The 26,890-nt window shown below is 39.4% G+C and overlaps 1 protein-coding gene across 4 annotated transcripts in view; it reads left to right on the top strand.

Moving 5' to 3' along the window:
• Positions 1-19,339, top strand: part of DENND5B (DENN domain containing 5B) — a 123,728-nt gene extending 104,389 nt beyond the window's left edge. For all 4 annotated transcript variants that reach the window (XM_070946883.1, XM_070946885.1, XM_070946884.1 and 1 more), the window contains 9 exons: positions 715-843; positions 1,312-1,433; positions 7,210-7,355; positions 8,721-8,839; positions 10,714-10,901; positions 12,441-12,523; positions 15,032-15,158; positions 17,395-17,569; positions 18,805-19,339. In XM_070946883.1, the coding sequence (XP_070802984.1) occupies positions 715-843; positions 1,312-1,433; positions 7,210-7,355; positions 8,721-8,839; positions 10,714-10,901; positions 12,441-12,523; positions 15,032-15,158; positions 17,395-17,569; positions 18,805-18,988 (1,273 nt within the window). In that variant the 3' untranslated portion in view covers positions 18,989-19,339. The remainder of the gene's footprint in view (positions 1-714; positions 844-1,311; positions 1,434-7,209; positions 7,356-8,720; positions 8,840-10,713; positions 10,902-12,440; positions 12,524-15,031; positions 15,159-17,394; positions 17,570-18,804) is intronic.
• Positions 19,340-26,890: the final 7,551 nt, after the last annotated feature.

A 26,890-nucleotide genomic window follows, 5' to 3' on the forward strand; every position in this document is an offset into this window, starting at 1 on the left:
TCCAAATCTAGAGACCTTGCTTTCTTATCTTGTGTTGACCATATCACAACATAAATTTTGTAGTGAATCATGTAGAAAACTAGACTTCCCTTTTAAATTTCTCTTCTTATTTATAATATTACCGTTCCCTACATACCTTTAATTTCATTGCAAAGAAACCCAGGAAGGAGATTTTGGATCACACAATCAGTTAATGAGCAGAAAGTGTCAGAGTTTCTTGCAAAAATCAAATCCAGAAAGTACACGCAGGCGCAAACTGATTCAGCCGGATTCATTAACTTCTTTATATACATATAATATATGAAGATAAATGTACAATACCAATATAGATTCTTCTTCAACGTAGTAGCAGTTACAAGTAAAACACAAGGCGGAGAGAACAGTTGGTTTCATTTCAGCAGAGCAGACTAGTTTCAGTTTCTCTGCACAGACTCAGAAACTGCAGACTAAGACACGCCCTGGCTCCAGTCTGTCTCAGCTCCCAAACAGCCCTCATTGGCTGACTTAGTTGCTATGCCTATACATTGGCTGACCTTGTTACCATGTCCTATTCCAGTTGATGAATATACTCTGACAGAAAGGACATTCTCTTGATTCTTATTCCACGAGCTTGAGGTTTCTCCAGCCTTACACTAATAGTCAATTTTTCTGTAGTGTAGAAATGCTTTCCAATAGATGTTAACTGTGCTTCTTCCTCTTCTTTTTTTCCTGAAGGCACATTCAGAACATGAGTGAAATAAAAACTGATGTGGGTCGGGCTCGGGCATGGATAAGACTGTCTCTTGAAAAGAAGCTCTTGTCTCAACATCTGAAGCAGCTTCTCTTTAATCAAGCTCTGGCAAGGTAAGTTTTCCAAGGCTGGTCCTTCTAGAATCCTCATTTCAGGTAGCAATTGGATGTGAATCTTTTCCAAGAGTAAATTAATCAAACTCAAAGGGAGCTTCCTACTAATTAAACAAATTTGGGATTGCATATGAAGTATCTTTTTAGTTCTACCTGAATATTAGGAACCTTTGCTTGGAATTGAAGTAACTTAAGTTTCAGTGAAAGTAGCTTTTCCATTAGCTTTTTAATGTTCTTGAAAGTACTACTATCATCCTCAACCAGCATGCCAATTAACTCTTCATTCAGTTCTAAATTATGAGGCTGAAAGGCAGAAAACATGACTAGTCTAGAATTGAAATGGAGGAGGGGAAGGGTTTGAATTAAATTTTGTTACATCACTAAGATTCTTGAGCTCAGAATTCTTTTGATTCTTTATGTATATCTAACTCAGGTTGTTGTTGGTAAGATATTTCTTACTCCCTGCAGGAAACTGTACAAACGGTATGCCTTTCTGCGTTGTGAAGAAGAGCGGGAACAATTTCTCTATCACCTTCTTTCTCTCAATGCTGTGAATTACTTCTGCTTTACAAGTGTCTTCACTACAATCAGTAAGTAGGGATAGAAGGCTAAGTGTATACTTCCATTAAAAAGCCTGTAATCAAGCTACCCAAAGGGAATTATATTCTATTCCAGATTATAACTGCCACTCTGCTGCTGAATCTTGAGGGTGTGGCATGTTTTAAGGATAACTGTATCAGATTTGAGGCGGACCGTGGGATGGCTGCATGGAGCATTTGAAGAGAACGCTCCCAAAATGGTTGACTTGATAGTGGTGGACATCATAAAACTCTCATTTATCAGACAGCAGAGAATCCCCTCAGGATAAATGTGGATCTAGGAACATTTCTGGAAATTCTGATAATGCAGTTTGCTCTGGTTGCAGCATCCTAACCTCACAGTCTGTGTTTATATTAAAAAAGAATCTGAAAAAAAATATATTAGCAAGCAAGGGAAGTGTCCTTGTATTTACCTAACAGATGCTAGAGTCCTTAAAGGTCCTTGTTTATATTTATGGACACCCTCTGGAGGAAACATCTCTAAATTTCTAAATGTTTCCATTGCCAGATTTTAAAAAATGAGTAATTTTTATCCTGAGGCTATTTTAATTGCTGCTTTTAGACTGAGATTTGTTTTTGTTGTATCTGCTATTTTTTCATTTAAGCCAAACAGAATATTTTTACATTAACAGATGGGCAGATATTGATAAAATAATTAAATCAAACACTTTGAGCGAAAAAACGTATTGGATCATATAAAGCATCCGGTTACTTATAGCATTCTAATAGATGGCTCACACTAATTTCAGTCCATGTTAATTTTAGACATGTTCATTCATTTGTGGTTATTTTAAGTTTAGGTTCATGTATTTGTTTGCTGGCCTGCCTCTATAACAGACTCCGGATTTCTTTTAAAGTTACAAATAATACAGTGAAATAACCTTTTAGAAAAGCATTGTCCTCTCCCTCTCCCCCCCCCCATCCCACCCCCTTTGTCAGGTTGTGTTTTTTGAGCCAAGAATAATACTACAAAATAATATCTGAATAATGCCTTCTGATCTGTGGGTTGCCTTGGAAATGCTGCTGGAGTTCTTCACTTTAAAATGTAACCAAGCAAAAGAGGTTTAATGGTTGGAACAATTAAAAGATTTTTAATCTACATATGGTGGAATCCTGACATAATCTGTTTTAATTTTCTAGATTTTTAAAATTTATATATTTTAAAAAATAATGTGTACCATACTCATTGAATGATCCAGGATTTCTGTCTTTTCACCAAATCTGCAAGGGGGTTTAAGCTGAGTCAGAGATGTTACAGGGCTACTGTGTGAAGATCCCTTGGGCCAAATCCAGCCATCTGGTCACAGCAAAGATGAAGAACTTCTGGGAATCAGCATAACATCACTCCATATGGCCCTAGTTTGCTATCATTTTTTTTTCAAGACCTGCTGATTTACAACCTCTTCATACATGCAGTGTAGTTTCCATTCATTTTTTTGTGATTCCCAAGACAATACCGAACACTTCTAATCGTACTGTTGATGTATTTATCTACCCAACTCCTTAACGATTCTGCACGGCTTGTTAACAAAAAAAATAGAGAGGAAAAACACAACCAGCCAGAAGAGTACTAACTATCAATAGAAAAACCAAAAGCATTGGGATTCTGCAACCACCCTATCCTGAGGCCTGGGAGAACAATCAAATATTAATTATTTTATGAATGACATTAGGGTGGAAGCGACAAATCTCTGGAGGTGAGTCATTCCGGAGGACAGGCACTGCAGCAGAGAAGACACGCTTCCTGAGTCCCACAAGGTGACATGGTTTTAATTGGCGGGAGCCTGAGTGCACCAGTTCTGCTTGTGTCAGGCCTTAGAGGCGGTCCAGCCAAGCAACCAAACCCATGAGTACCAACGCTACTTTCAAATTCAAATCTTTATTGTCAGTGCACAACATATGTACAATGAGATTGGTTGAGCTCCCTCAGTGCACTCCCCCCCCCAACACAACTCATAGTGAAGACAAAAAATCCCTAACCCAATAAATCATATTAACAAAACACCCAGTCCTGTTGCACCAATGTGAATGTTACACATTGCGCCGGCCCTGCAGTCCATCATACTATATAGTTCTGTTATTTCTCATTCAGGAGTCTTGACAGCCCATGGATAAAAATGGATCCTTTTATTGTAGGCTCACACTAACAGAGTTTGCAAGCACACACACACCTTCCTCGCCTTTACTTTCCTAGGTCTCTTCTGTAGAGGGTCTTGTCTATGATGCTTTCCATGGCCACCTCCCTTCTGTGAACTGAGATATAGGGAGTCCTCAACTTATGACCACGATTGAGCCCTCCCAAAATTTACATTAAGTGAGATATTTGTTAAGTGAGTTTTGCTCCATTTTACGACTTTTCTTGCCGATTTTTAATGTAATGCCAGGGGAGATGTAGATGTGGATTGTCCTTTAAGCATGAGATAGATTCTCTCTGCAGATAACCTTGAGAGATTTTACAGGGCTTCTCTAGGAGCATAACAAACCAGGATGAAACCCATAGAAAACAATCCACTGTCTGGTTTTTGAGAGTTCCTGTCTTAATTTTCCACAATGCTCTGGAATGGTATATTGGCAGCATTGTGGGAAAATTTGGACGGCAACTCGCAGAACCACCTTCCTGGTGCTGATAGAAATACTTGCAGCTCAGGGATGATGGCAGCAGCTTAAAGATGCCGCATCTGAACCGTGTATTGAGCTGAGATATACATTTGTATTATATATCTTACAAATAACATGTATTTATGAGCATCATTCCATGGTAATAGATGCCCTAACCTGCTGCTATGGAAACAGGAGGACAAGAATGACTGTTTTTTTGTTTGGGCTTGTTTGTTTGATTTTGCCTCTGATGTTTTCCAGTTTTCTAAAAATAAAAATGACATGAATCTGCAGTTTCTAAATTTATCTATCTTCCCATTTTGGTTGTGCAGTAACAGCAACATCTAGTGGCTACATACGTTAGTACACAATAAAAAGCCAATGATTTTGCTATGCAAGATGCATCTTTTCAGCTAGCCAAGTCATGCTGATGTTATTTTCTCTTCTGTGCAGAGAAGAATTCAGCATCCTTGCAGGGAAGTTTGGTTTTATTGTTAATTGTCCACTTTTCCAAACTTAGCCTCACAAGTACCCAAGTACTGAATATGCATAATGATATTTAAAACAGTTTAAACAATTTTAATGTGCACAATGAAAAATAAGTATGGAGTATAAGATGCACCGGTGTATAGGATGCACCTTAGTTTTTGGGGAGGAAAATAAAAAAAAAAAGCTAATTGGTGGGTGGATCGGCCTCCCGGAATACCCCCGATCAGCTGATCCCAGAGGTGAATTTTAGCAACAAGTTTGTTGGTTGTGAGCTCTGTGCCTTGCTTTTTTTTCTGCCTCTGAAACTTCTGAAACTGTTTCAGAAACTTTTTTTTTCTGCCTCTGAAAGCTTCCGAAACAGAGCTTCAGAAAAAAAGGCTTTTTTCCTGAAGCTTCGTTTCTGAGGCTTTTTTCCTGAAGCTTCTTTCAGCCTCTGAAATCTCCATTTGCGAGACTGGGCGGGGCTACATTCGGAGTATAAGACACATCCAGATTTTCACCCTCTTTTGGGGTGGGGGGAAGGTGCGTCTTATACTCCGAAAAATACGGTAGTTTAGCTAACTTTTAGATGGTTACCTCCAAAGGAACTCATTTAACTTCCAGGGGGAGGTTGTTCTAAAGTACAGAGGCCATGGATGAAAAGCAGCATCTCCTTGCCTCAGCCCAGCAAAACCTCGTGATAATGGGACACCACCAGCAAATTACCCCAGAATTGAAATCTTGGATGAGTCCGTTCTAATTTGAGAGGATGGTCCTGCAGGTACAAAGGTACAAAAACCAGCACTGTGAATTACACTGAGAAACTATTGGCAGCCAGTTCAGAGTCTGCAAACAGAAGTGTAATTATGCTCATGGCTATGAGTGCCAACCAACAAACGTTCTGAATTGTTGCTTCTGAGCAATCTTCCAAGGTAGCCCCATGTAGAGTAGTTTCATTTCAGTAGTAGTACCATAGTACAATAAATACAATAAAAGTTTGGGTCACTGTAGCAAGGTTCTCTTCAGTCAGGCCTAGGGTGCTGACGGACAGTTTGATATAATCTGCATATTGATAATGTACCTCACCTAGATCTAGAAGGCTCTAGAAGACAAATGTACCTCACCTAGATCTAGAAGCCTCTAGAAGACAAATTACTCTCTTAGCAGCTTATACATGTTAAAAAGCAGGAGATAGAACCAAATACAATGAATGTATTTGGGGGTCAGGGTTTGTTTTGTTTTGTTTTGTTTTGTTTTTTTGGTAAAATGTTCTATAATTATAGAAAAAACCGACTAGCCTTCTATTCTGTGAGAAAAGGAGCACTACTTCTCAAAATGTGTGACTGAAATTCCTCTTTAGGAAGTCTATTTGCTTTTCAGAATATGGGCTACTTTTTAGCATGTTTAGATGATGTGAAATGTTTTTCTTCTCTCTTTAATGCTTGGGCTGCCTCTAAGCAATACTTTTCTGATTTGAAAACGTGTTGTCCACACATAACAGAACCCTTAAGATAACATGGTAGCCTTCGATTCAGAAAGCATTTAAATAGGAATGTGTCAATCAATATCCATTAGCAATAACACTTAAATGCAATATACATGTTATAGCCTTGAGTATAAGCAGTCCTTGATTTACAACCATTCATTTAGCAACCATTCAGCAGACATACAATGGCATTGAAAAAAATGACTTATGACTTCTTCTTCTTGTGCCAAATCCATCATCGGACATTGGCGATCCTATTTTTATCAACAGCCGTATGAAAAAGTGCTGCTGGGTTTAGTCCAAACAAGTCCCTTAGATTTTGAAGCCATGATGTTTTTCTCCTGCCTGGACCTCGTTTGCCTTCAGTCTTTCCCTGGAGGATTAAGTGAAGGATGCTGTATTTTTCCGGGTGTTGCATCACATGTCCGAAATATTCTAACTTATGCTTTTTAATGGTTTTGATGATTTCCCTTTGCTTTCCCAGGCGGCTTGTCACCTCCTCATTTCTGATTTTGTCAACCCAGCTTATACATAACAGCCATCTGTAAATCCACATTTCAAATGCTTCTAGTCTCTTCAAGTGGTTTTCTGTCAGAGACCAACTCTCTACTCCGTAGAGCAGGATAGAAAAGATGTAACATCTGACAAGCCTGATTTTCAATTTTAGGCTTATGTCATGACTGCTTATGTTGTGACTTACGACTAGTACTTACAATCACTGCAGCATTCCCATGGTCACATGATCAAAATGCAGGCACTTGTCAAACCGCGTGCATTATGATACTTGTGGGGTCCCGGGTCATTTGACCGCCATTTGTGGCCTTCCCAGATGGCTTCAGACAAGCAAAGTAGATGGGGGAAAGCTGGGTTCACTTAATACAACTGCATGATTCACTTAACAACCACAGTGATTCACCTAACAACAATGGCAACCCCCCCCCACATAAAATCAGGTGCAACACAGTTAACCAACTTGCTTAGCAATGGAAATCCTGGTCCTAGTTATGGTCATAAGTCAAGAACTAGCTGTATAGGACACGGGGGCAAAATGATGGTGTGATGTGTTTGGATAACAGTTACGGTGTCTAGATGCTGTTCTAATTTGGACTTTTTTTGCTGATATTGCAATATATTAGTAGTATCTCTTGCTAGAAGGCTGTATTTATGTATTTATGGCTGGCTTAGACGTGTAATTACCACTGTTTGCTATTACAGTGATTCCATATAGAACTGTGATTATCCCCATTAAAAAGCTAAGCAACGTAATCACAACATCAAACCCTTGGATTTGTGTTTCTGGAGAACTGGGCGATACTGGCATTATGCAGATTCCAAAGAACTTGTTAGAAATGACCTTTGAGGTGAGTTCAGCATCCTATGCTTCCGTGCCTGCTATGACAAGTGTTGGATTTTGAGTATCTGTCGGGAAGTGCTTGTTCAAAAAAACTGGGATAAACTTTTGAGCATAGCACAACATTCCTTTCAAAAGCATGCACAAATGTGTACAGCACAAAGCTGTTGGTAGGGACAGAAACATGCTTGCTGTTCGATAAATCCTTACTACCTCTGCTCTCATATGCAACACAACAAATTTTATCCTGCCACTGTTTTCCTTTTTTTAAAGATTTGGCAGTAAAGTCATTTTTTTAAAAAAAAAAATCCTTTTTTCCCCATCACTCATAACATGATAGTCTGGTGAGGTTTCATTTCCAGAGTGGTGTTAATGACATCAATCAAATTCATAAGAGCCTGAATATTATTGTCAGCTAATGGGATAAATAAAGGAAATTGTTAATAGTCCCATAATTTTCCTCATAGCCTTGACAATGATTTGTCTGGTCATGTCATTGTGGCTTGTTATAAAAGCCGGAATTCTATAAGGGGATAGCATGTTTTTATCTTATGGTTGTTGACAGTGAGGGAAAAGTATTTGGCATATAGAATTCAACCCCAGCCTGAATCTGTCCTTTGTATTTTTGTGTGTCTTCATTTTTATCACAATGAATTTGTTCATTCTTATTAAAAAAAAATCTGTTCATACGATGACAGGTATCCACTTCCCTGCATTTTATTACATCAGCTAATAAAGTGTTTCAAGTTTAGCCTTATTTAAGGAAACTGTATTTAGTCTTAGTCTCCCCCATATATGAATTCATGAGCAATCAAGCTGAAATATGAGAGAAAACATCCCTTCAAACATAATGCTTTCGGAAGCCTGATTTCACGCATTTAGTTGTCAGTCAGCAAAACTATTCAAGTGTGCGTCTCCCTCATTTGGCATTATATTTGTTTACTCTCCTGGATGGCGAACGGCTCTTTGTATGAATTAACTGCTTTGTGCTGGAAGTGACATTTGCTGAAACACACCTTCTGTCTGTCTCTTTGGATTTCAGCGATCCATACAGTCATGAAACAATGGATACATATGTGGACTAGACCACAATTGCTTTGACTCCAGCTTGTTCACTCAGACCATTCATTTGTCATATAGAATAACAGAGTTGGAAGGGAAGTCTTCTAGTCCAACCCCCTGCTTAGGCAGGAAACCCTACAGCACTTCAGACAAATATGGTACATGCAAGCTTCATCAACCCAACCTTATTTGTCTTTTTAAGCAAAAAAAAAAAAAAAAAGCGGGGAGATAGGTGATTTTGCCTACTGTGTATTCCAGAAGTGCAATTAGGATTTAAATGTTCCCCCTCCTTTTTTTTTTTTTTCTTTTACAGTGTCAAAACCTGGGGAAGCTAACCACTGTTCAGATCGGACATGACAATTCAGGACTGTTAGCCAAGTGGCTCGTGGATTGTGTCATGGTCAGGAATGAAATCACTGGGCACACCTATAAGTAAGCACGGAAAATACAAGTGAAACGTTCCTAAATGTCCACAGAGATTCAACTCCGTTTTCATGTCCTTGCAGTATCAACATAACTGAATATGACTGTTTTCATGTATAGGTAGTCCTCAACTTACAACCATACATTTAGTGACCATTTGAAGTTACGGTGGCACTGAAAAAGTGACTTACAATGGATCCTCGCACTTATGACCATCGCAGCGCAGGGGCATGTGATCAAAAGTTGGGCGCTGCATGTCCCAGAGTCATGGGATTGCCACTGGTGACCTTTCCAGCTGACTTCTGACAAGCAAAGTTAATGAGGAAAGCCAGATTTGTTTAATAGCAGTAACACTTGGATTTATATACTGCCCCATAGTGTGTTTTATAGCACTCTCTGGGAGGTCTACAATATCAGCATATTGCTGCCCCCAACAATCTGGGTCCTCATTTTACCAACCCAGATGGAAGGATGAGTCACTCTGGAGCTCCATCAGGATCGAACTGCATGCTATGGGCAGAGTTAGCCTGCAACACTGCATGCTAACCACTGTGCCATGTGATTCCCTTAACAACTGCAATAATTCACATAACCGTGGCAAAAAAAAGGTCATAAAATTGGATGGGACTCATTTAACAATTGCCTTGCTTAGCAACGGGAATTCTGATCCCAGTCGTCATAAGTCGAGGGCTACCTACCTGAATGGCTTTTAATTAGCAAATTACACTTGCAGATTAATGTTGCTATTTAGGTTGAAGAAATGTTTACAAATACTAATTTGGGAATAGTTTTTTTTTTTTAATGTGAGATGTTAGAGACCATTGTTTAAAGTTTTGTGACTGCAAAATTTAAAAGAGTTTTTATTGAGGGTTTTTAATGTTTGCCAGATTGTAATCTCAAAGTAGATTCGAATTGTTCAAAGAGAAAATAATTATTTCTCCAGTCTGGCAGTACTTTATAAGAAATCTGCAAGTTTTCAAGTAGAAAGATATCCTTTTCTTAATAACAGATCCAAAAAAGGCAAAACCACCACCACCAAACATTCATCTGCTTGCAGAAAGTCAAAAGTTGAACCGAGCTAGACCAAATCAGACAAGGAAATTGAGCTCTATAAATCAGGTTTACTTTCTGTACAAACATTTGTATTTTGTTTTTCTTGATTATATTACACCTATAAAAGTTGAAAAGCATTCTCTGCTCTGAAATAAAAAAGTTTTATCTTTGTAGGAACATTGTGCTTTCGAGGGGGGGGGGAGAGAAAGTGAGCATTCTCAGGTAGTACAACATAGCTAGAAAACACTTCAGATTCTATGTTGCTTAGCCAAAAACCAGCACAATTCCATGTCCCGTTATACCATAATCCATTTTTTCTAGGAAATAATTTTTCTAGGAAATCGGTTAATGTGCAGAAGAGTTGATACTGCAAATAACGTCTCCCCTCTGGCTGTAGGAATCTTCATGGCTAAGATATATATATATCAATTCCAGGGGTGAAATGATACTGGTTCAGGCCGGTTCACCCGAACTGGTAGTAGGAAATGCTACCGATTCGCCAGAACTAGTAGTAAAAAAAGGCTTTGAAAAGTAAAAAAAAAAAGTTCCGAGATCGTGTGGCACAGCTGACTGTTGCACAGCTGATCTTCGGAGCTTTTTTTTTTTCTTTTTAAATATTTATTTTTACCACCAGTTTGCCAAAGCGAACCAGTAGCAGATTTCAGAGCATTTCACCCCTGATCGATTCTGCAGTGATCTCAGACTGATGGGCTGAGAATTCTCAGAAACTGAGAATGTGATAGGCAACACATGTATGCAAGATGTTGTGAAATTAATCCTGTCTTGGCAAGAACCCAGAATTCAACTGCATCTTCCTCTCCTACCTTCAGGTTTCCTTGTGGAAGATGGTTGGGAAAAGGTGTTGATGATGGAAGCTTGGAACGGATACTCATTGGAGAGTTATTACTGTCATCATCAGAAGAAGATTTGGGAAAACAGTGCCGAACTCCACCTCAACAGAAATCCCCAACTATGGGCCGGAAATTGAGCATCACTTCCCTTACTGGGAAGAATATAAGTACGAGTAGCTACCTTCAGTAATAGCTTCTTGCATTAATATCAGGCATACCAGATGGTTATTGGGGAAAATTTCTTGCCAATGAGAGAGAATTTTAGTGGACTTGGTGCTACAGGTATTAGCAATAGCAATAGCACTTAGACTTATATACCACTTCATAGTGCTTTTACAGCTCTCTCTAAGCAGTTTACAGAGTCAGCATATTGTCCCCAACAATCTGGGTCCTCATTTTACCCACCTCGGAAGGATGGAAGGCTGAGTCAACCTTGAGCCTGGTGGGATTTGAACTGCTGAACTGCAGCTAGCAGTCAGCTGAAGTAGCCTTAGTACTGCACTCTAACCACTGTGCCACCTTGGCTTCTTTTTATTACTTTCCCCACATCTAGTAGATACGTAAGGATTAATAGGCCAAGGTCCTATTAATTCAGAATCCTGTTACTCCACCAGGCTTTTAAGCTTCATTGAACTTTTAGTCCAGGTGTTTTCAGCACTTCCCTGCTCTAGATGTTTTAATTCTTCAGTGACACCTCATACATTGTAGCCAGAATCTGATATTTAGGAAGTGAGATTTTTAAAACAGGTGCCCCTGCTTTAATATAAAATTAGTTAAAATGGACCAAAATTTTCTCAGGCTAGACTAGTCCCAATTTCTGAAATACACATTTTTGTTATTATTTTCAGTGTTACGGTTACGGTAAATGTAAAAGCACTTTTGAACTTTTTTTAAAAAAATCAAGAACCATTTAAAAAAAAAAGAAAGCAAAGAAAGGCTACCTGAAGCAATTATATTTCTTTGAGAACTTCACAAGCCTCACAGCTGTAGCCCTGTCCTACTTATTGTTGTTTCCCAACAATTGACATTCAGGCGTTCAACTCTCTTGATTATTGGTATCACAACTGGTGGCGATTGATCATCTTGCACTCCATAAATATAGTTCCTCTTTTACAGTTGTCCAAGCTGTCTGCAGAGGGGCCTGCTATTTAACAGTAATAATGAAAAAAATAATGTAATATCATGATGCAGACCTCTGCCTTTCATTCTAACCTCAAGCCAGACATTGACTGCAAAGCCATTAAGTGACGTTTTGTGCCATGATATCCTGACATGGGTTTGTCACTTGCCCTCCATTAAAACCTACACTATGGTTGGCTGGCACTGCATCTCATAATAGTGGTCTCGGCCTATGCCTCTTTCAAAATCTCCTGGCTGCTGTGCTTGAAGTGCTAAATTTAAAGTCATTTCTCTGCAAAATTGAAAGTGTATATCTGAGAGACAGAGGCAGTGCAGTGCTCTGGTAAATTATTGGAGTAGACCAGTGAGACCCTGGTTTGAAATTTGGTTCAAGTCAACCCTGGAAGTTCTTGAGATGATTTTTGGTCAGTCACTTAGTGATCGACCTCCCTCACCCATCCTGCCAACTACATCATCGATTTGTTGTAGAAGCAACATTGGAAGGGAGAATGCTATATACATCACTGTTTGGCCCTGGAGAAATATCAACCTAATGAATAAATCACTTATTATTTCATTTCTTTCAGAACCTAACGCAGGTCAGATCCAAGAAGGCATAGGAGAAGCTGTGAACAATATTGTGAAACATTTCCATAAGCCTGAAAAAGAGGTAGTCTCTTAAACATTTGACGTAATAGGGCGCGTTAGCAAATAACTTTAATGGTTGATGGAATGTATTGTACAGGTGGGGCAGAATGATATTTACCATATTTTTTGGAGTATAAAACGCACCTTTTTCCCCCCTAAAAGGGGGTGAAAATTTAGGTGCATCTTATACACCGAATGTAGCCCCGCTCACCCACTGGCCCCCACCCTTTGGCCTCTGCCTCGCAGCAGTTACCTCCTTGTAAGCAAACAGCAAGAAAAAACAGCTCCTTTCAGCTTCAGCCCAGCCTAGTTAGCACAAGTTGATTAGATCGGCCTCCCAACTCTCAGCTGATTTGCTCTCAGCTGTTTTGCGCAGGGCTCTGCTGCTTGCTTGCAAAGAGGTAAATTGCTGGAGCAGATTTTTTTTTTCCTTGTGCTAATCAAGCTAAGCTGAAAATGAAAATGAAAGTAAAGCAGGCTGTTTGCTGTTTGCTGCAACAAGGCAAAATTGCGGAGAGGCAGAGGGAGATCTCTTTTTCTTCTTTTCCTCACCAAAAAAGGTAGGTGCGTCTTATAGTCCTGTGTGTCTTATATTCCAAAAAATACGGTATTTTATATCACATCTGATCCATCATCCTCACAAATCATGAAGTCCATTATTTCATTTTATTGATACCTTATTAGATCCTTGTTAAATAACAGCGATCCTGCAGCATACGTCAGACAGCTCCATGCATATAGCATACCTATGTTTTTATACATCTGAAACTGGCTGGATGAAAGTATGAAATTTGCTTAAACTAGTACAGTACTCCAAGGTGCATAAATCTTCCTTTTTTTTTCAGCCCCAGCTTTTTCATGCATTATGAAGAACTTAAAAACAATCACAATGTCCCTTAGAGTCTCTAAACAACTACAAACTTTGGTACACGTTTTGAACACTTCGTTATAGGGGCCCTTATACCAAATGGATAATGTATATACTACTGGTGCAAGCAGTTTCTTGTCTCACTGAAATGTGAAATAGTATTTTAAAACAAGGGTTGTGCCATCTTGCAAACATTTTTTTCCCCCAGAGACATCTGAGAAGGTTGATCAAAAGACTTAAAATGACAGCTGTGTTCATGCAACTAAAAGCCTTATTTTTATTTGCACACATGAACACATCACATGCCTCATTTGGTTAAATAAAATATTACCCAACAGGATGTCCACAACATTGGTCAAAAAGATCGAGATGGGAGGGAACCACAAAAAGGGACAAGTTTTATATCTGTTGTGTTGTTAAGCTACCCTCTTGGCTCTTTGGACCCCTCTCTACAGTTGCTGTGACTACCACAATTGCAGGCACTGTGTGATATTACTCTGTTGTAATAAATTTGCTAGTCTTTTTTTCCCCACCTCTTTTTTTTATTGTATAAAATACAAAAAAAAGAAAGAAAAAGAAATAGGAAATTAAGGGAAGGGAAGGGAATGGGAAAAGGGGTGTGTGAAATACAAGGGGGAAGAGAAAAAGAAAGAACAGAGGGGCATTGAAATGAAATTTTGATCTTGGTTTTGTTGATTAGAAAGATTTGGTGTTATAGAAATGGCTAGTTATACCGTGTTCCCCAAAATAAGACATCCCCTGATAATAAGCCCAATCGGGCTTTTGAGTGCATGACAATAAGGCCAAGTGCTTATTTCAGGGTTCAAAAAAATATAAGACAGGGTCTTATTTTCAGGGAAACACAGTATATTAATATGTAAAAGCAAAAAGTGGAGGTCGGAGTGGGTTTATCTTGTACTGTGCTAGGAAGAGTTGGAAATTTGCTAGTCTTTAAGATATCACAAGGTTATTATTGACCCATCTCACAAGGTTATTATTGACCCAGATCATCCCAGCAATAATTGCCTTTGGGAAAAAACTGCCTATGACTCTTTTACATCTTCATTAGAAAACAAATGTTTGGAGAATTACACAGTACCAAGTTAAGCCTCCCTGACTTATCTCCTCAATCCTGTGCACCAAGGAAGGTCATTCTTGGAGAATACTCTACCTACATTTCAGAATGAAAACAGACATAAGGCCTTGTTTGTTCTGGAGCCTTTTTTATCTTCCCTGCATCACATTTTAAGTGATATATAAAATGGTTAAGATGGGCAAAAGAATGGTCCATAATTGGAAATGTACCAAATCAAGAATATTTTCACTGTACGTGAAAATCTAAAGAAGCTTATCACCAAATAGGTCACTATTCTGTTTTCATGAGTCTGTGAAAATAAAGGTTTAGAAGAAACTGCTAATACAACATTTCTGATTGGGGTTAGATATTCCTGGGGCAGAATGTGTATTTTGAGCCTTTCTTTCTTTTTTCTTGGCTTTTTTCTGTAAATGCACGCTTTCTTTCGTTCAGTTGCTTCTCTTGAATAAGCCAAAATGAAGAGATGCTACCTTGCAGTTCAGCAATGCATTATTCCAGATGTAGCAAAACTAATTATTTCTGTAAATTTCTGAACAAGATTGGTTTTTTTTTTCCTCCTTCTGTAGCGGGGAAGCCTTACCGTTCTTCTGTGTGGAGAAAATGGCCTGGTGATGGCATTGGAGCAGGTTTTCCACCATGGTTTCAAGTCTGCACGTATCTTCCATAAGAACGTCTTCATTTGGGATTTCATAGGTAAAAGTTCTGCTTCTTTGGATCAGTTGGGCTCTGGGCAGTAGAGATCCCTTGGAGTAGATGGTGCTTATTGCTGAAAATAGCTAGGGCAGGGGTGTCAGACTCAAGGTCCGTGGGCCAAATCCGACCCGCGGGGCTGGCTTGGAAATAGCAAAGGACCGGCCCGCAGTGTCTCTGGCAGCCGAAATGGGGTGTGGGGTGCCACACGTGGCCCGTTTTTGGCCTGGATGGCCTTCTGAAACAGTTTGCCAGCCAAAATGGGGTGTGGGGGGCCAATCCCGTCTCCCCTTCCCCCCATCCCCTGGCCGGCCCACGGAGATGAACTACAATGCTGATCCGGCCCTTGAAGAAATCCAGTTTGACACCCCTGAGCTAAGGCAAGCCTACTGTTAGTCAGCAGCTGACTTTGTATATTGTACTGTGCTAAAGTGTGGTAGGTTTGGCTGTTTTATACTCTGGTATGTCTTATACTCCGAAAAATAAGGTACTTTTTTTTTAAAAAAATCAGAATAGCCAAAATGAGCTACTTCTGTGCTAATTCAGTTGCTGTTTTCTGCTGAGGGCTCTGGTTGGGGTTTCTTGCCCCATGTTAACACTGAGAATGAAAGACACCAATGATGGAAACAAATGGTTTAACTATTCCCCATACTATAGCCAGAATTTCTCCAAATAGCTAATGTATCCTGTGTCATAGCTTCCCTTTTAAACAGGTCTGTCTTTGCAGAGTGATTCTTAATTTACAGTTCTAGTGTCAAATCAGAGATTGCAGAGATTATGTCTGCAGTAGATGCCTTAAGGGTAGCAATTAGCTCTAAATCCATGGCTACAGTGTCTTAATACGTTAGGAATGCGTTTATGGACCTAAATCAGCTGTGGCTCTAGCGCTGACTTTGCTATCGTTCATAAAATTCACTCCATACCTAACTGCAGAAATGTTACTGTGACTTTTCCTTACTTAATAAGTATTTGCAAAGTGATAATTGCCACAAATAAGTTTTACCTTAATGCTGGCTTGCTGGCTAGGTATTAGAGGTAATGCTAAAAGGAATGCAACTGATCATGAAACTGTACTCAGCTACATAATTGTATAATCAACATACATTTCAATCGTCTCTTGGTTTGAATTGGGTGCAGCACTTCCATTTTTTTACAGTACAAGTAGTCCTCGACTTACAACAGTTCATTTAGTGACCATTCAAAGCAGTGGTGAAATGCGATATTTTTTGCTACTGGTTCTGTGGCCGTGGCTTAGTGGGGGGGGGGGGTGTCATGTGACTGGCTGGGCATGGCCAACTTTTGTTTATAATAAGTATTTTTTACTATCTTTTCGCCCGAGCCAGTAGTTAAAAAATGCTTATAAAAAAGTAAAAAAAGAGGTTCCCACGATCACAACTGTGCCACACGATTGTTGGACCAATTTTTTTTTACTTTTTTAAAGCATTTTTTTACTACCTATTTGCCCAAACTGGTAGTTTTTATCTATCTATCACCCCTGGTTCAAAGTTACAATGGCACTGGAAAAAGTAACTTACAACTGTTTTTCACAGTTGCAACCTTTCCAGCATCCCCATGAATGATCATGTGATCAAAATTAAGATGCTTGGTAATTGGTTCATATTTATGACCGTTGCTATGTCACAAGGTCGTGCGATCACTTTTTGTGTGACAAGCAAAGTCAACGGGGAAGCCAGATTCACTTAACAACTGGGTTACTAACATCAACTGCAGTGATTCACTTAACAACTGCAGCAAGGAAGGTCTCAAAATGGGGCAAAGTTCATTTAACATTTGTCTCACTTAAGAACAGAAATTTTGGGTTCAATTGTGGGACGTAAGTCGAGGACTACCTGTATGCTGTTTTGTGCAGCCTACTTTTATTAAGAAAAGCTCTTGTTTGAATGCCTTGTGAAAATCCAAATGGATTTTATCTGAAAATAAACGCAAGGGCCTATTTCATCCCTTTTAAACATTTTAAGTTGTGTGAAAGCTCAGAAGGAAGTGCCACTGAGTTCAGTGGAAACTATACTTTGTGCCTTCGATTCATTCCTAAATAAATGTATTGAGTAATTGAAAAAAAAAAAATCAGAAAGGCAAATGTGCTGAAAGGCAAGAGGCAGGGACACTATTAGAATACTATTTTTTAATCCGGTGACTTTCTTGGATAAAATAGCAAATTCACTGACTGAGACATTATTCTGTGTTTGGTGACTTCATTCTCTCTTTTGTCCATGTTCAGAAAAAGCTGTAGCCTATTTCGAGATGACTGACCAGATTGAACACAATGAAGACAATGTCCTTCTTCAAAAATCCTCTCGCAAAACCTTTTGCCACTACGTCAGTGCCATCAATACTGCTCCGCGGAACATAGGGAAGGATGGCAAATTCCAAATTCTAGTTTGCTTTGGAACTCGGTATGTAGAGATTTAAACATAAAAGAATTTTGAAATGAAAGGCACCGTATAATGGTATTGAACGATGGAGGCCAAAATTCTCAGCCTCGGTAGCTGACTGAGATCATTATCCGTTCATGATCTTTTCATTGTTGCCTCCAGAAGTTGTGAATGCTCCAACACTGGAAGTTTTTAAGAAGAGATTGGAGAACCATTTGTCTGAAACGGTATAGGGCCGTTATGGCGAACCTATGGCACACGTGCCGGAAGTGGCACGCAGAGCCATCTCTCCAGGCATGCGAGCAGCCACCTGTTGCTCTTCTTGGTTCCAGCGCACCGGCCAGTTGGTCTTCACGCACTGGAGTGCCAGAAAACAGAAGAGCAGCTGCCCGATGCACATGCATGCGCCCGACGGCTGCTCTTCCGGTTTCCAGCGCATGCATTTGTACTGGCCACCTGGTCTTCCGGTTTCTGGTATGCATGTGGACGCGAAGACCAGCTGGCCAGTGCGCATGTGCACGCCGTAAACCGGAAGTTCATCTTCCCAGTGCATGCATGCGCACCGGGCAGCTGCTCTTCCGGTTTCCGGTGCGTGCATGCACACCGCCCAGCTGGTCTTTGTGCGCACATGCACACCAGAAACTGGAAGACCAAGTGGCAAGTGCGCATGCACGCGCCAGAAACCGGAAGACGTGCCGGCACTCCCATTTTGGCACTCGATGCCCAAAAGGTTTGCCAACACTGGTATAGGGTTTCCTGCCTTAGCATGGGGTTTATTTATTTATTTATTTTATTATTCATATTTCTATGCCGCCCACTGTCCGAGGACTCTGGGCAGCTTACACCAATAGACAGTATACTAAATAGCATATTGCCCCCAACAATCTGGGTCCTCATTTTACCCACCTCGGAAGGATGGAAGGCTGAGTCAACCTTGAGCCGGTGAGATTTGATCTGCTGATCTGCTGAACTAGCAGTCAGCTGAAGTAGCTGCAGTACTGCACTCTAACCACTGTGCCACCTCGGCTCTATGTTATTAGCAAAAGCAGAATAAAAGGACTTCCAAAATTGATTCCCTGAATGCACTGCAAAATCCTCCTATGGCTTCTTGGCATCCAGTCTTGAATCATGTTTCTAACTACTTAGGTGTAGCCTGGCAGCCAGGATTTGTTGTTGTTATTTAACCTAAATCCATCTTGCATCTTATGCCAGCAATATAGTGCACCTGATACAACTTGGTGATACTTTCTCTGCAGGGATCATTTGCTCGCCCAGTGGATTCCGTTACTGGCAGAGTGTCCCCCGCTTAGCCGGATGTATGAAGAAAACGCTCTTCTGCGCGATCGCATGATGGTCAACTCCCTCATCCGAGTCTTACAGGCACTGCAGGACTTCAACATTGTCTTGGAAGGGTCACTCATCAAGGGGGTGGATGTGTAGCCTTGCAGACACCCTTTGTCTCTCCCTCTCACTTCTCTCCTTTCCTTGGCAAATGAAACGCACCGCGCGGGGAAGAGGGCAGAAATCTGTAAAAATGGCAATTGTTGGTGATCATTTCCCGCTCTGTGTTTAGATCAGCTTGTTGGTAAATGGGAAGTGGGTGTGACAAGACTCACACACGCGTGGTCTTCTTACTGATCTGCCCCAAGGCTGCAAAGGAGCTCAGTTGTAGTATCATAGTTTTCAAATGAGAGGTTTTGTACAAAAGAGTATTTTCATGTGTTGATTGTGTGTAAATAGGCTATCTTCCTTTAGAAATGCTAATTTTTTTCTTAGGATCGGTGTTCTAGGGCCAGGGATGGGGAGTGGGGGGGGGGGAATGTAGCTTAAAACAACTTTGTAGGGGGAAGGGAGGAAGCATTACTTGCGCATAAGGCGCGGGGGGTGGGGTGGGGGAAGGAACCAGTTCATGTTGTAAATATTGTACAAATGTAGTGGGGGCGGGAGGAGGTTGTATTGCAAAGGTAGCCACTACTGAACCTCTTGCGTGAGTCTACATCAGAGTTTCTCAACCTTGACAGTTTGAACACGTGTGGACTTCAACTCCCAGAATTCTCCAGCCAGCAACGCTGCCAAGGTTGAGAAACTCTGGTCTACATTGTTTGCTGCTTCCCTGTATATGTTGATCTCTTGTTATGCCATTTACTGTAGATTCAAACTTCTTTGTCTGTGCACTGAATTATCTCCAGGTTGTAAAGATTCTGCATCTTCCTGATGGATCTTGTCAATCAGCTCAAGGAGTCATCGTTTGTTTGTTTTTTAACCTTGAGCAATCCCTGTACTACGAATGGGTAGATGTTTTAGAAATTTTGCCACTGGAGATGATAACAATGGAAGAAAAACAGTATTATAATTGTGATTGTTAATTATATTTTCAGTTTCCTCCCCCCCCCCCCTTTCCTCATTTTGTGCTAACAATGCTTCTTCCAGATTACTTTCTTAAAAGAGCAGAAAGAAAACTTGGAAGAAAATGTGATGCTTTATCATCAGCAATTTAGGTAGAGTCCCTTCAAATAATTTTGGATAGATAAAGATTGCAATAAGCCATGCTTCATTTTAAACTCAGTTTGTTGTACAAGTTTGAATTAGCCTTGCAGATGTGCAAAACAGGTTTATTTTACCTGGTTTATTTATTTTGCTGTTCTTGCACTGTGCTGATTGATTAGATTTGGACAAAAACCAGGAATAAGCCAGGAAAAACCATACCATGCAGGCCTATTAACATTCCAAACCACAAGAAGAGATTAATAAAAATGTCCTAAATTACCTACCATTTAGCCCCCAACTCCACTTGCATATCATGACAACCCAAAACTAAGTCATAATGCCTTTAAGCAATGTGTGAATTCAGCCCATAAACCCATGTCTATTCCCTTTCCTGTATTTAGAAAAGTGGGCAATTTGCACATTGCTTTACTATATTGGAGGATTTTCCTATTTGATGGCGTGCTCATATTCTGCTCACAGATTCCCCGCATGAACAAGAACCTTGCTGCTAAAATTGTAGATAAGACCCCGCCTACATCTGGTTATTAGGTAGAAATGGCTTTCCAAGCAGAAAAGACTTAACTTTTAAAGCTGATAGTTACATTACTGTACCTGTGTGGCTTGGGAACGAGTTCTCCATTGCTCCTTAACACACCATTCAAAGAAGATAAGGAACATATAGTCACTGGGGAAGTAACGGTAGCACAGAAAATGGATTGAAAATGTAATTTCTCCTGTGTAATCCTAGCATCCACAGGTTACCCCCGGAGGCATATTTATACAAGTGCATACAATTCATCGCAAGGGGATTTGGGAATGTGAAACTGGCTTTTCAAGGCCAACAACTTCAAATCCGTGGGGGGATGATAAAAAAATCTCTGCATAGCTTCCGCAGGAAGAAAGCAAGAGTCCAATTATTCCTTACTATGAACTTTATCCCAGTGATCAGAAAGAGTTCAATTATTCCTTACTTTATCCCAGTGATCAGAAACTAGATCCTGAAATACCGCAAGGAACTCCTATGTAATATTGATGTACAGTAGGTGTGTCTATGACATGGCATTGATTCTATATTTATTTGTCCAATGAGCTAAGATGCAATCCTAATAAAAGCTGATGAGAAGGGTATCCATAGGCGATACATCCTTTTTCCTTACTCATTATGCGTAGTATACTTTTCACGAAGTTTTTGAAACTTCAGCTCTTGGCTTTAACCTTCCCTTAAGCAGAGAAATATTGTAATTTGGCATCCAGTCCTCACCTTAGCCCGAAGAGACAGACTTCGGACTGCGATTCTATTTAATCTCCATTTCAGCTTTTTATATTTCTGGACCTTTTCTTGTTTAAGGCCTCAAAAATGGGGATTGAGGCCCAGATGCAGAAAACGAATGGAGAGACTGTCAGAAATACCGATAACGTATGTTTTGTTTTTCTGCATGTTACAAAACTGCCCCAAAGCTGGAACCTAAGGCTTGTTTTCAATAGTATGGCATTAAAAGAAAAGGCAAATGCTATTTGGGTGACTCCAATTCATTTCAGATGAACCAGGAGCGAGCTGGATTGCTAAACAGATTTCTGCCCCATCTTTGCATCGATGGGTCTTGTTTGTAAATCCTTTTCTGCTGACAGGACGTGAACAATGTTAAATGCGTTATGCTCGAAAGTCACATGTCTCCCAACATCTTCATTTGTATGTCGTGCTCAGTATCTTCCCTGATAATGTCGTTTTCTGTTTCACAGCATATGAATGGTGTGCAAGGAACATTATGTACAGTATATTCTTTTTAGGCAATAAAGTACTGTATAACTATGTAGTATTATTACAGCCTTGAGGTATTTTTGAAGCATGGGATTGAGCTCTAATAGACTAGTTCTGTTTGATGACTTCAGGAGTGCAGTTTTTGGTGATTTCTTACCTATAGCGTGCAGCTTTTCCCCTCCTTTAAACAGGCAGCACTGATCACTTGGGCCCGAGTGATTTGGTCTGTCAAACATTCAGAAATCATGAAGAGTTAGTTCTCAAAATGGCGAAGGTCATGCTTTCTAAAACTTAATGCATCCTATTCATATCAGTGTTAACCGGTTATTCGTTTTTAGAAGCTGAATATTTAAAACTACCAAAGCTTTCTGTTAACTTACAAAGTAAAAGGAAGAACGCTATGTTTTTTCTAGTATTGCTATGCTAGCATAGTTTTAAAAAAATAAATATCAGAGAAAATGGAATATAATTGAGAAGTGGATTAATATGTAACCATAATGAAATTGTTTTAAATTGCAAACTTTGCCACTGCAACCCATTCGCTCAAAAGTTAGGTTTCACTGTGTTAAATGAGACTTGCCTCTGAGTGAAGAATTTCGGGTTTCTGCTGTTAATTGCCTCTTCTGAATATGTTTTAAGAATATGCTTGTGATTATTTCATTGATATACACCCTCCCCAAGCAAGTGTCTATCACATAAGGAAATGTTGTGTGTTAAACTTGAAATGTACAAAATACCTGGTGTAGTTACTAAATATTTCGTTTTCCCCAACCATCGTTTCTTCAGAATATGTTGCTATTTTATCTTTCACATTAGCAGATTAATCAGGATTGGATAATATTCAGGAAATGAATATTGGTTGAAAAGTATTGTTATTTCAAGCACTTTAGCATACATATCACAGACTGAAGCGGGTTTGTTTTTCTCCAGGGTTTGGATTAAAACGAAATGCAGCTTTTCATGCAATGGTCTTTACAAATAAAACTGTGAGAATAGCAAAATGTGTCCTGTGCGATTTGTTACCCTAAACAAAAAAAGAAACCAGAAAAATAATCAACATATTTGCTGGGAATTTGGGAATATTTATATCAATTTATACGTAAGATTTATAAATCACCTTGGCAATACACAAGATCAAACCCAGTAAAAAAAAAAACCAAATATGTAAACATCTGGTGAGATTACAGGAAAAATGTCTAGAAAACCTGTTCTGGATTATTTGCTGTTGATCTGATGAAGAGGTATTAAAAGTCATGCAACATATGTACAATTCATTTGAACAGCCCGCACAGTGATAATACAGAAATTACTAATGACATGTTAACTTTGGAAGAATTAAAAAATGGATAGGAACGTTATTAAAGACTTGAAATGTACTGCAGGAAGGCGGAATATTTAAAATCTTTATCTTCAATCTTCCTAATGAAAACATGGCTAGTTTCCACGCTATATTAAGCTGTTTTTAACTGGTTTGTTGAAACTAACTCCACAGGGCTTCAGCAGATATAAAATGGGTGGATTTGCAAATCGTGATCGGCCACCATATTATGCATGAACCAAGCCATTGTTGTGTTAATCCAGTTTTACCGTTTGCCATTTAAATTACAGTGTCTGAAGGATGTTTTCTGCTTTCATTTTTCCAAATTTATCCTGTTGCCGAGTTCCAGTTGCTGATGGCTGTGCTTTGGCTCATAAAACAGGCCATTTGTTTCCATTTGCCCATAAACAAAGAGGAGCTTTGAGTGAGCTCATATTTCAAAGCTGACATGTGACTGATGGGTGTTTTGTAGAGATGATGCCCTCATAAAATAGGTAAGGTGATATTCTCCGGGAATGACCTGTCAAATGCTTAGAAGACATCATCTGACATTACATTGACGCGACAATGGAGAGCAAGCACATTGTCAGGATTTTGTTTAATTATATTTTAAACCTAATTTTAATATTGCTCTCAAAATTAAGTTAGCTTCCTTTTTGGGAAGATCTAATTTATTTTCCCAATTTAGCCAATTTACTTCTTGAATTCCCAGGTGGCATTCAAGTTCTAGCCAGGCCCGAATTTTGCTTTGTTTCAAAGCTTAGTCTATTTTGATCAAATGCTAAAATCTTGTGTGCACACACAGTCTCCAGAACAGATGGGAACAAGCTTTTTGCAGAATGTAAGTCTTAAGTACCCATTTCATTCATTAAGCCCAATCAGAGTTCCCCAGAATTGACTCGGTCCCTCCCAAGTTGTATGTTTTAAGAAGTCACCACTTCACCTCCTTAAAATTTTCTTTACCCCAAAGCTTTCACCCTAAAAGGAATCCAGAATTTGATCCACCCACTACCTATGATGATGTAAAGAAACAAACTTAGTACTTATGTTTTAGTCTGTCCATTTAACCATGTGTTAAGCAAACCATAGCTTAATGTTTTTATATATTTTTGTTAAAACTTAAGATGCAAACTAATATAAAGAAAGAAATCAAAAACTAGAAAGAAAAAAGATGAAAGATAAAGATGCAAAAAGCGGCTTCTGATATTCCTCAGCTGTTATAAGTAAATATTTTAACCTCTCTAATATTACATATTTTCTATAATTATCCTATCATCAAAACTATTACAAGTTCATTTTTTCTCATTTTTATGCAAAAGCTCCATTAGTCCTCCAGTAAATATGTCTTTTCTCTAATCAAAGAATCCATTTTACCAAACTATCGACTTCACTAATCTTCCTCCATATTAGAATGTCAAATCTCTCCATGCCTATAATAGTTTTTTCTGTGAATATAGTAATATCCCCACAGTAATCATATGCTGAAACAATTTCCTTGGGTTGTGGGTTGTTTTTTTTTTTTTTTTGGTAACTGCTTATCCTTTAAAGCAAACTGACTTTATGCTATGAGTGAGCACAAACTGCATTAAATCTTTGATGACAATTTTTTTTTTAATTTGATTTATATGCTGCCCTTCTCCGGAGACTCAGGGCGGCTTACAATGCGTTAAGCAATAGCCTTCATACTTTTGTATATTTATACAAAGTCAGCTTATTGCCCCCACAAACTGGGTCCTCAATTTACCTATCTTAGAAAGGATGGAAGGCTGAGTCGACCTTGAGCCTGGGGAGAATTGAACTTGCAGTAATTGCAGGCAGCTGGATGTTAAATGCTGCCTTAGGAGGCATTAGCCTCCTACGCCACTCAGGCTCCTTTGTTCAAGTGTACAATCTTGCACACTTGAACAAAAAATCAAGCAAAGGTTGCTATTACTGACCATGATCATTCACACCTTGGTTACTACCTAGTGGCATTACTTCAACAGGCTCTATGTAAGGCTGGTCTTGAAAAATACTCAGACGCTTCAACTGATTCAGAATGCAGTGGCACCTGAAATTCTGGACGCGTTCACACTGCTGTTCCACAAGCTATACTGGCTTCTCAGTGCCATTCAAGGTTATCCCCTTTAAGAGTCTGATGTACAAGAGTCCCAGACCAGGTTATAGGACCATCCAATTTTGAGGATCTCTGGCCACCATCAGATATGACTGGAAGGACCTACTCCAAATCACCTCTATCAAAGAGTGGCATTCAAGATTCAGAAGGGCCCAACCTTCCTAGACTTCCAGAAGATCTGTCTCTCCCTTTGGCATTAGGGCTGGGATGTTAGAGGAGCCCAAAGTACACATGCTGTGCAATATTATGCAGTGCCTTGTTTTTTGTGCTTGGATTGTTACTTTGGTTTGTTTTATTATATTTCTTTTGGTTGATAGTCGTTTATGTAAGAGGGTCAATCATATGAAATTTCTAAATAATATAAAAATGTAATAATGTTAATACATGTTCACTACAGACCCAAACATGCATAGCATTTTAAAAACATAAATGCCTATTCAGACAAAAATGTGTATTTTATTTTTATTTTATTTATTTATTTATTTATTAGTCATATTTCTATGCCGCCCACTCTCCGAGAACTCTGGGCGGCTTACACCAATAGACAGTATACTAAATAGCATATTGCCCCCAACAATCTGGGTCCTCATTTTACCCACCTCGGAAGGATGGAAGGCTGAGTCAACCTTGAGCTGGTGAGATTTGATCCGCTGATCTGCTGAACTAGCAGTCAGCTGAAGTAGCTGCAGTACTGCACTCTAACCACTGCACCACCTCAGCTCATTTATTTATCTCACCTTTTATTATTTTATAAATTTACCTTAAGGCAGCCAACTTATCCAATTGTCCTTCCTCCTCCTATTTTCCCCACAACAACCTTGTGAGGTAGGTTGAGTCTGAAAGAATACGACTGGCTTCAAGTCACCCAGCTGACTTTCATGCCTAAAGCAGAACTAGAACTCAAAGTCACCTGGTTTCTAGGCCACCACCTTCACCCCTACCCCAAACTGGCTTTTAAATTCAGTGGAAAATGCAGACAATCCTACAGTTTATAGTTATGTGCTAATTTATTGTTACCAAGCTTTACACAAACACATAAAAACACTGTTTTAATGCTGAATGGTCTATGGCCGTGCTGATTTACTAATGTGGTGCCTCTGTGAACAGTACAGCATCTCAGTTGATTTTGTTTTAAATGAAGAGTTCCAGTCCAATGCCTCCAAAACAAATTCAGCTTGGAAGGAGATGCATCTTTTAATATAGGCTCTCCACCTATGCACATAATATTGTTTACAGCTTGATGTGGATGTAAAAAACAAACCTCCCCGAGAAAGGCATCAGCTGCCCTTTTATAGATGTAGAAAATAAGGTGTTTCAGTCTTGCCAAAATATAGCTATGGTATATTTATTATCCAGGCTTACAGTACAATTTCCTTAGTCACTCAAGGTGCTACTGCAATTGTGGATTGTAAACAAGAAAATTGCACATTAAAGGAAATACAATAATGAGGAGCATATGTGAAAATAAAGCTGCAACCGAATGCTTACCCTAATCAGATGTGGCCTCTACTTGCTTTGGCAAAACTGAAAGTCATAAGACAAAACACTTAATAGTTAAAGCAGAGCAATTTGTTCTGCATAGCGGCATTACTAGAATTGGGAATTAGTGGGTTCGAAAGACAAGCTTGTCACATTTGCAATTCTCTCAAGTATATCAAGGCT

The sequence above is a fragment of the Pituophis catenifer genome, unplaced genomic scaffold, assembly GCF_029215685.1.
Source record: "Pituophis catenifer annectens isolate HBS135680 unplaced genomic scaffold, rPitCat1.0.hap2 SCAF_7, whole genome shotgun sequence".
Taxonomy (NCBI): domain Eukaryota; kingdom Metazoa; phylum Chordata; class Lepidosauria; order Squamata; family Colubridae; genus Pituophis; species Pituophis catenifer.